Raw genomic sequence first — 8,425 nt, forward strand, 5'->3', positions numbered from 1 at the left:
CTTTCAACGAAAAGTTTTAATGTTTCTATCACATGCTCAGTTTCTATATTAAAATTGTCGAAGTAATAGAACAAAAACAGCTGTGTTGGGGTTGTGCACTTGTGTTCACAAACACAAAATAAAATACTCTCAAAACATTTATTCTCTCGACATGTAAAAAAATGGAACTTTAGTCGTTGACAATTGAAACTTAATTACATAATGGATAATCAGTTATCCAACCAACACACACAAAACATAAATTATACATTTTCATATATGCAACTCTTATTCAAACTCCAAGGACATCCAGACGCGATTATCGTCCCTCAACTGTAACAAAACACAACGTAAACGACGAGCACAAAACACCCTTGAACAACTTACTGTAAGTGCTGAGATCAATTTCATCAGGTAACTCCGTGATGTTTACGTCAAATCTATCTTGTACCTCGTTCAAAATTTTAGCGTCACTTTCCTCTGACACAAAAGTGACTGCCAAACCCTTTGTACCAAAACGTCCAGCTCTCGCTACTCTGTGCAGATAGGTGTCTGAATCTTCAGGCATATCATAATTGAACACAATATTGACTCTTTCAATGTCCATGCCCCTACCAAACAAATTCGTGGCTACTAAAATTCTCTGTAAAAAAAAAAACACAAAAAAAAATGATTACGCAAGATATGGAATTATATACTTTTTGGAAATCTTTGAACTGCTGATAACGCGAAAGACGCTCTTCTTGATTCATTCCTCTATGAATCCCGATCGCAGGGAAGTTCTGTTCTGTCAAGAGTTGAGCTAGGGCGACACACCTTTGGACTGACTTTACAAAAATCACGACCTGAAAAAAACAACGCTCTATGAATCAAAAGTTAAAATTGATGGCAAGTGTTGTGATACACAGTGTGTCAGTGAGAGAGTTCAATGAAAATTAGTAATCATTGCTATCATAATTAAAAATTTCATCATTTTAAGCAATCAGTGGCGTTAAATTATCAACATACAAACCTGATTAAATTCCAATACATCAAGCAATTCAAAGAGTTTTTTATTTTTTTCATTTTCTTTGAGTTTAACATAGTGTTGCTGCAGTCCGTGCAAAGTCAATTTGGCTTCATCATCCACGTAAACCTCCATCGGCTAAACATAAAACATAATTAAACAACCACACACAAAAACAAATGAAAACAGTTTTGTCTTTTTTTAAATCAGACGTCTACACCATCATAGCTTAGCTCTGGTGGAAACCGCGAAAGAATAAAGATACTCATCACAAAACTGTCTTCAATTTTTGCAGTTCTCAATTTCAAAACTGAACAAAAACTAATTTGATTTACAATTTCTCAAAGAAAAACTAAAACTGCAGTTACGAAGGGGTCTGTAGATCCATCGCACATACAGTGAAAAGTCGCATCCCAAAGTCGCATTCCACTTGAAATCAACGATAAACGGAAAACCATTAAGCCCCATGATGCTAACCCCCAAGGACATCACTATTGCGTAAATTTTGTTGCACTGTAGCACGGCCGAAACGTTTATCATAATACGCCCCAAATAAATCTTCTTTTCCTCTTGATCCGTCTTCTTGGCCCCGCCCAACCCCGGCCTACACGTTGGGCTACAGTGCGCTAAGTGACAGGATTACAGGAGAGGAGAGGTCAACCCAATACACCCCCGATTAAGTTTTAAGTGACTACAATGCGAGTGGGTGCGCTGCATAGTGTAGTATAAGAAGTTTCAATTACATCTTGCATGAATTTCTTGCAGACGGGGCGAATTTCTTTGCTTAGGGTGGCGCTGAACATCATTACTTGCTTGCCGTGAGGTGTATTGCGGTAAATTTCTTGCACGTCCCTCCTCATATCTGAAAGAGAACACAATCTATTAAAACAACAATCACACAACTCTTTAAAAAAATTATATGCAAAAAAAAAATCAGGATAGGCCCAGTTAGCTTCAACTATTTTCAGATGTCCCTACCTATAGGCGTCATCATTTGCATCAAAACAAAAAACAATTACAAAAAAAAAACTAGTTCTTACCTAACAACTCCAACATCTTGTCACACTCATCCAAAATAAAATGTTTCAGATGTTTGAGATTGAGTTTCTTGGACCGGACCAAAGCGAGAATGCGCCCCGGCGTTCCCACGACGATGTGGGGGCAATTGTTCTTCAAAACTTCCTCGTCTTTCTGTATAGATAACCCACCAAAGAACACTCCCACTTTAATGTTTGGCATGTATTTGCTAAATCGTTCGTATTCTTTACTAATTTGGAAAGCCAATTCGCGCGTGTGGCACATGACGAGCACATACACAACATTTTCGGTGGGTTCTAGCTGCTGCAGCGTCGCCAACACAAAGACGGCAGTTTTGCCCATACCGGATTTTGCTTGACACAGAATATCCATGCCCAAAACGGCTTGTGGGATGCATTCATGTTGTACTAAAATGCGAAAATGAACGTTTGTTTACGAAAAAATAAACGTGTTTACCTTCGGAAGGGTGCTCGAAACCACAGTCGACAATCGCTCGAAGGATTTCCGGTTTCAGGAGAAAATCTCTGAAGCCTGAACTGTGAATTGATACGTAAGTACCTTTGATGCCCTTCTTTTGATCACCAGCCCCCACGGTCTCGGCAACGGTTTGCTCTGGATTTTCTTCATCTTCATAATCGAGAAGATCGTCGGCGTCGGCCATCGTAACGGTTTTTGTTTGGGTAAAATATACACGAAAATAAGAGCGGATACAGTTAGATTAAACGGCCTTGATTAAAATTTTCACGTGAACGGAGTTAAATAACAACGGATTAATATTTATTTTGTGGATTTTTTCAAGACACAACTGACTAGCCGAACATCAACGTACAAATGGCGACAGGAAATGGCGGAGTGACGCTTGCCGCTACGACCAGCTACGTCTACGACCCCCCCTCCCTCCCCGTCAAACCAATACCAACAACAAAAATCCCCTAGAATTACAAACTTTCCCTGTTATATAACCTTGTCTTGAATAAATATTGTGAAAACCGACTTCGAACACTTTTATTTTTCTTTTAAATTACAATTACAACAGAATCTACAAATTTTCACCCAATAAGTGACCATGGTCATGATCCAGATAGTATCTCAATCCGCAATATCCACAAGCGTGATTGCCAGGCTTATCCTAAAAGCACATTTTCAGAAACGACAAATAATAAAGTTGAATCACTCACAAGATTTATATATACTTTAGGGTGTCCGATAGGGCCGCCGCCTCCATCACACCAGACCACACGTTCTTTACAAGGTTTGGGAGGAGCTTCCGCTATTAAATCTATAGCAAAGTTTGGGTTTACATGTTTAGGTCGGCCCACGAATCTAGACAGTCGATAATCGTTCTCGTCCCATTTCTACAAGTACATTTTGAGACAGATGTAGGTTATGGGGGTCATTCTAACCTGTCCGGTGTGAGTTTCTTTTTCTTGAGGAACCCAGTCCGAACTGTTCCTTGCGACTGCTACTACGTTAGGAAGGAGGTATTTCGGCTGTCGCAATACGAAAAAAGGTAGATTTTTTGCGAAAATTTTAGACATTTTCGATAAAATTGACAGACACTGTCGCCAACTTTACAAGAGTGACGTAACGTGAAATCAAAAAGCAGAAAATTTACACGAATTAGGCACCTATCGTCATTATAAATAGTATTTTACTCATTTTACATGTACAGTTTTTTAAGGGACTCAAAAACTAAAATTGTATGTACATATAAAGACAACAACAAACAGATGGATCTAGTGATTCTATTCCCGCCAAGGTGTCATCCCTGTCAAACAATGTCATGATGGATGAAATTTGATTCTCAAAATGCTCCCTAAATTAACATTTTATTTTTATTTATTTGAATTATTTACAATTAAAGAAGTAATTGGCCATGATGTGGATCCTCTGGGGTACATACTTTATTGTCCCTGCATGGGTAAGTCGCAGTAATGGTACTATCGTCGCAAACACGAAAAACGTTGTAGGCAGATTTGGAAACCAAGCGGACCACTTTTTGGGGGCTCTGGGCTTCGCCCACGGTCTCAACCGCACTCTCGTTTTGCCCCCATGGGTCGAATATCGTTATGGCCAGCCCAGATCCATCCAAGTCCCTTTCGACAAGTATTTTAAAGTAGCGCCTTTAAAGAAATTCCACAAAGTCATCACCATGCACAAATTCATGAAAGAAATCGCCCCTTTTGAGTGGCCCGAGTCAGAACGCATTTCTTTCTGTTATGTTAGCAGAGGTACTTAACAGTCGACTATAAAACAACACAAATCACCACTCATTTTTAGGAACCAGCAATGACTGCAACGCTAAAGAAGGCAACCCCTTTGGACCCTTCTGGGACACTTTCAATGTCGATTTCGTCGGTTCCGAGTTCTACAACCCCCTACACTACGACACTTACCACCACAACATGGCCAAACAGTGGCAAGACAGATACCCACCATCAGACTGGCCAGTTTTAGCTTTCACGGGAGCCCCAGCCAGCTTTCCTGTGCAATTTGAAAACCGCCACCTCCACCAGTACCTCGAGTGGTCGATCGAAATCTCTCAAAAAGCTGACAACTTCATCAAAAAAACTCTTCCACAGGGAGCTTTCGTCGCCATTCATTTGCGCAACGGGGTAGACTGGGTCCGCGCATGCGAACACGTCCCCGAGAGCCCCAATTTGTTCGCCGCCCCTCAGTGCCTTGGCTACATGAACGAGAAGGGCAAAGCTACCATGGAGATGTGTCTACCATCACAGCAGACCATCATCAGACAAGTGAAACGCGTCATCAAGAAGGCCAGCAGCGACAACGTGATAAAATCGGTGTTTGTTTCTTCCGATAATAATCACATGATCGCGGATTTAAACGAGGCGCTGAAGAGGATCAAAATACAGGCTTTTAAGTATGACGAGAATGAGCCTCATGTTGATTTGGCTATAATGGGTAGGGCGAACTATTTCATTGGGAATTGCATTTCGTCGTTCAGCGCTTTTGTTAAGCGGGAGAGGGACGTTAGGGGGTTTCCGTCGAGTTTTTGGGCTTTTCCGCCAGAGAAGGGCGGCGGAGGAAGGAGGGAGCACGTTAAAGATGAGCTGTGATAAGAATGTTTTTTTTTTTATATACGGAATGAAGATATTGATTTTAAAGTGTTGCTAAATGGAGATCTAGCAGGTTTGGTTAAATGTCATCTAAAATGTTTGACCATGTGTACAATTTTCTAAGAAGTCACTTGGGGAAGTGGCATGTTTTTGTGCTATTTATTGAAAGTATATTACAATTTTTTTTCTGATGGTTATAAAATGTCAAGTGACTTCTTAAATGTTTATAGTATAGTGCAGTGGACATTTTTAGATTTACTTAATTTATTTTACTTATTTACTATTTTTATTTTTAATATAATAGAATAGAAAAATAGTTTTATATGCCATTAATTCAGAACCAAGCAGGTCTTGGTTAAATGTCACATGCAACAGTGACTTTACCAAATAGAATCAGATTAGATTTTCCATTATAGGAAAATACGTTGATAAGGCGTTTTATTTATATTCTTATATTAGTATTTGCGCATAGAAAATGAATTTTGGGTAAAAAAAGCAGTTTTAATCCATATGTTAAGTTAAATAATTATGTGAGTATAGTGAGTCAGAACTCGGAAATTCAAGTCCTTTAACTGTGAATTGTTTTAAAATTATTAATTCTTGTAAATAATTTATGTTTCTTCAATTTTGAACTACAACCTTTTCAAAAAGTGTCACTCGTTAATATTTTTGCTCAGTTTTGACGTTTTCCGGGCATTTTACACTTCTTGTAGTGGACAATAAGCAAGTAGGACGAGTTATTTATATTTTTATCTAGTTATATTTAGTGTTTCACATGTACGGAACGAGTTTTGAGAAAATATTTGTTTTATTAATGTTATATTATCAGTTTAGCACTAGAGCGAACTACACCCAAATATCGCTTTATCAATGGGATTCGATAATAATTGGAAATTTTTGAGATAACGGTTGGCATTTTTTAATAAGGACTTCTGGTTCGTTATTTTTGAGAATTTTTGGAAAATAATTGACAAAAATTTGTGTGAAAGAAGGCCGTGGCCAGGTTTAACGAGGAGTTTTTCCCAACGTGAGAAAACTTAAACTTCCCAAATTTGAACGGAAATTCCGTACAATAACGAGAGTAATTGTGTAAGGCCGCGGTTCAATTACCAGAGTGTGATAGTGGATGTAAATACGACGATTGTCTGCGTATTGTGTCTAAGATTATGCAATTTAGCAATAATGCCAATCGACTGCCTTTATCGCGATAAAGATTTATCAAAACTCGCTCTTTTTGCGCCTCTGCTTCCAAGTATCTCTGTATCCTGGAGCACTTTTGATACATTTTCGATAAAAAAAAAACGTAAACAACCGCCTCCATTGACTTTATTGCATCCGTAGTAATCCGAAAATTGTCGCCCTTGGCTCCTCACACAAAGAAATCCGTGATGCTTGCGTACGCAAGCCGTATTTTTTTCGCCGCTGCGACTTCCGCCACCATTAAGCGTCCCGTCCGTAGAGCCGCCTCGCCATAAGCCAAGCGCAGAATATTGAACCTTAACCACTCGGCCACTACCGCCCACGGCGCGCTCGGCACCGAACCGAACTCGGCGACGGTCGTTGTCGGCAAGGCCGCGCGCTGATTGGCGAACGACACGTTGAAAGTAGGTTGTGACGTCACGACCCCAACTCTATAAGTATATGTGGACGCGCATTCGTCTGCATTTCAGTAGAAAGTGGCGTTGTGAGTGGCAGTCAGTGACAGTATTTCTGAGAAAAAAAAAAAGATGGCCAGTGAAGCGCAACGCCTGATCGGCATTTCGTTGACGAAGATCGCGCAGTCGAGGTCGCACCGCGGGGGGGTCAGCCTCCACAAGAACCTCCTCGTGGCGACCGTTCTGCAGAAAGCGCGCTATATCTTCATGGAGGAGGCCTACAACATGGTGCACTACCAGCCGCCGGCGCCGGTGCAGGCGCGGCCCGTGCCTGAGGAGGAACTCGTGGGGTTGACGGCCGAGGATGCCGGCTTGGGGGACGACGTGCAGGAGGCGGCCTCCGGCGACGGCTTCGAGGGCTGCGCCAAGTGCCAGGAGAGCCAGAACAAGGAGAACCAGCCGCCGCTGACGTACTTGGACCTGGACAAGCCCAACGTGCTCCGGGAGCGGGGCCACTGCCTGAAGCGCCGGCGGGCCGTGTCCGAGTGGGAGACCGAGGAGGCCGTGCAGTCCATCCTGCCCAAGCGCTGCCGGCAGGAGGAGGAGGACGACAGCGTGTTCGCGGAGGACGCGGCGACGAGTCTATCCGACGCCGTCGCCAAGGAGGTGGAGGCGGAGCGCGGCTCCACGATGGAAATCGACAGGATCACGTCGCTGGTTTCCATCTTCAGCTTCAGCATGGGCGAGAACAAGCTCAACAGGTCCGTGTCGACGCCGGACTTGTGCTCGGCGCAGGCGAAGGACGCGGACACGCTGCAGCAGCGGCCCTTTCTGGCGATGACGGTCTAAACGCGGGCCCTTCGGGCCCGGTGGTTGATCTCTGAACAACGACGTCCGTGTTGTGCTTGTGATAAGAGGAGTCAGTGGCGGGGAAGATGCCAGATTTTGTGATAGAATGTTGTATTTTTTGTGGAGAGGCCTGAAGGGTTCGAGGCGGGCTTTCGACATTCCAGTTTACCTGACGCAGGTAGTGAGTGACCGGACTCGAATCCGCAGGGACGTACGTGCTGTAAATACATTTCAAGAGGCGGCTCTGTTTTAAGAGACCATGTAATTTTATTCTTGTACATATGTCATACTTATATATTTGAAAAATAAAAAGTTTTGGAGTATCTGCTTGTTTTCTTCTTTCTAGCCTTGATTGCGCTTATCGGATCAGCTAGGCCGATGAGTGCGTGGCGTGATTTGTCTTGGCACGACTTATCGCCGGACAAGTTTCACATATGCCGAGGACCTTGAACCTTGCCTTATCACGCTGACGTCACGCTGGGGAATTATCGATTGCAACACTAATTAACACGTGGCGAAACTGATGCATTTTCGGGATTTTTCGAAACGCGACTTCAAACGGGATAAAAGTCTGGACGCTGGATGACGTCACGACTCGAAAAGGTGCGACCGTCGACAAAAAAAAACATTTTTGTATCCCCTGGGTAATTTCATCCAGGATGCATTCATAAAAGTCAATTTCTGCCCACGCTTTCTCGAACATTACTATTTTCAGACATCCTCTCAAACTAAATACCGGTCGAAATCGGACCGCAGATTAGCCATCCGCTCCATATAACAAACCCAGTGTAACCGAAATATGACGTGATTACACGAAATAAACGTGCCATTATCCCCTAATGACGTCAGCAACCGCAGAGGCTCGTCACTCGCCATTT

At 42.6% G+C, this 8,425-nt stretch overlaps 4 protein-coding genes across 4 annotated transcripts; 2 read left to right on the plus strand and 2 right to left on the minus strand.

Moving 5' to 3' along the window:
* Nucleotides 1–124: 124 nt before the first annotated feature.
* LOC135144047 (ATP-dependent RNA helicase WM6) lies at nt 125–2,887 on the minus strand. The gene is made up of 7 exons (XM_064075987.1): nt 2,480–2,887; nt 2,026–2,430; nt 1,729–1,847; nt 992–1,123; nt 678–824; nt 367–622; nt 125–312 (listed from the first exon to the last, which is right to left on the minus strand). Exons 1-7 carry the CDS (start codon nt 2,682–2,684, stop codon nt 299–301), a joined length of 1,278 nt encoding a protein of 425 aa, XP_063932057.1. The 5' UTR covers nt 2,685–2,887; the 3' UTR covers nt 125–298.
* Nucleotides 2,888–3,014: 127 nt separating this feature from the next.
* LOC135144053 (NADH dehydrogenase [ubiquinone] iron-sulfur protein 6, mitochondrial) lies at nt 3,015–3,627 on the minus strand. Its single transcript, XM_064075994.1, has 3 exons — nt 3,427–3,627; nt 3,202–3,378; nt 3,015–3,152 (listed from the first exon to the last, which is right to left on the minus strand). The coding sequence occupies exons 1-3, from the start codon at nt 3,559–3,561 to the stop codon at nt 3,063–3,065; spliced, it is 402 nt and encodes a 133-aa protein (XP_063932064.1). The 5' UTR covers nt 3,562–3,627; the 3' UTR covers nt 3,015–3,062.
* A 104-nt stretch (nt 3,628–3,731) lies between these two features.
* LOC135144049 (GDP-fucose protein O-fucosyltransferase 1) lies at nt 3,732–6,415 on the plus strand. Its single transcript, XM_064075989.1, has 3 exons — nt 3,732–3,944; nt 3,994–4,254; nt 4,304–6,415. The coding sequence occupies exons 1-3, from the start codon at nt 3,833–3,835 to the stop codon at nt 5,101–5,103; spliced, it is 1,173 nt and encodes a 390-aa protein (XP_063932059.1). The 5' UTR covers nt 3,732–3,832; the 3' UTR covers nt 5,104–6,415.
* Nucleotides 6,416–6,760: 345 nt separating this feature from the next.
* Nucleotides 6,761–7,870, plus strand: LOC135144052 (uncharacterized). Its single transcript, XM_064075992.1, has one exon. The coding sequence runs from the start codon at nt 6,831–6,833 to the stop codon at nt 7,545–7,547; it is 717 nt and encodes a 238-aa protein (XP_063932062.1). The 5' UTR covers nt 6,761–6,830; the 3' UTR covers nt 7,548–7,870.
* The last annotated feature ends 555 nt before the right edge of the window (nt 7,871–8,425 follow it).

The sequence above is a fragment of the Zophobas morio genome, unplaced genomic scaffold (genome assembly GCF_036711695.1).
Source record: "Zophobas morio isolate AGI-343-1 ecotype UQ-CSIRO unplaced genomic scaffold, CSIRO_AGI_Zmor_V1 ptg000081l, whole genome shotgun sequence".
Lineage (NCBI taxonomy): Eukaryota > Metazoa > Arthropoda > Insecta > Coleoptera > Tenebrionidae > Zophobas > Zophobas morio.

What these genes read in the sequence shown, in the direction of transcription:
- LOC135144047 (XM_064075987.1), bottom strand. Translation starts at nt 2,684, where the DNA reads ATGGCCGACGCCGACGATCTTCTCGATTATGAAGATGAAGAAAATCCA. An exon ending in CAAGATGTTGGAGTTGTTAG is followed by an intron (nt 1,848 to 2,025) that starts GTAAGAACTAGT and finishes GTTCTCTTTCAG; the next exon opens with ATATGAGGAGGGACGTGCAA. An exon ending in ATGTATTGGAATTTAATCAG is followed by an intron (nt 825 to 991) that starts GTTTGTATGTTG and finishes TGTTTTTTTCAG; the next exon opens with GTCGTGATTTTTGTAAAGTC.
- LOC135144049 (XM_064075989.1), top strand. Translation starts at nt 3,833, where the DNA reads ATGCTCCCTAAATTAACATTTTATTTTTATTTATTTGAATTATTTACA. An exon ending in ACTTTATTGTCCCTGCATGG is followed by an intron (nt 3,945 to 3,993) that starts GTAAGTCGCAGT and finishes AAAACGTTGTAG; the next exon opens with GCAGATTTGGAAACCAAGCG. An exon ending in TTTCTGTTATGTTAGCAGAG is followed by an intron (nt 4,255 to 4,303) that starts GTACTTAACAGT and finishes ACTCATTTTTAG; the next exon opens with GAACCAGCAATGACTGCAAC.
- LOC135144052 (XM_064075992.1), top strand. Translation starts at nt 6,831, where the DNA reads ATGGCCAGTGAAGCGCAACGCCTGATCGGCATTTCGTTGACGAAGATC.
- LOC135144053 (XM_064075994.1), bottom strand. Translation starts at nt 3,561, where the DNA reads ATGTCTAAAATTTTCGCAAAAAATCTACCTTTTTTCGTATTGCGACAG. An exon ending in AAGAAACTCACACCGGACAG is followed by an intron (nt 3,379 to 3,426) that starts GTTAGAATGACC and finishes ATGTACTTGTAG; the next exon opens with AAATGGGACGAGAACGATTA. An exon ending in CTAAAGTATATATAAATCTT is followed by an intron (nt 3,153 to 3,201) that starts GTGAGTGATTCA and finishes ATGTGCTTTTAG; the next exon opens with GATAAGCCTGGCAATCACGC.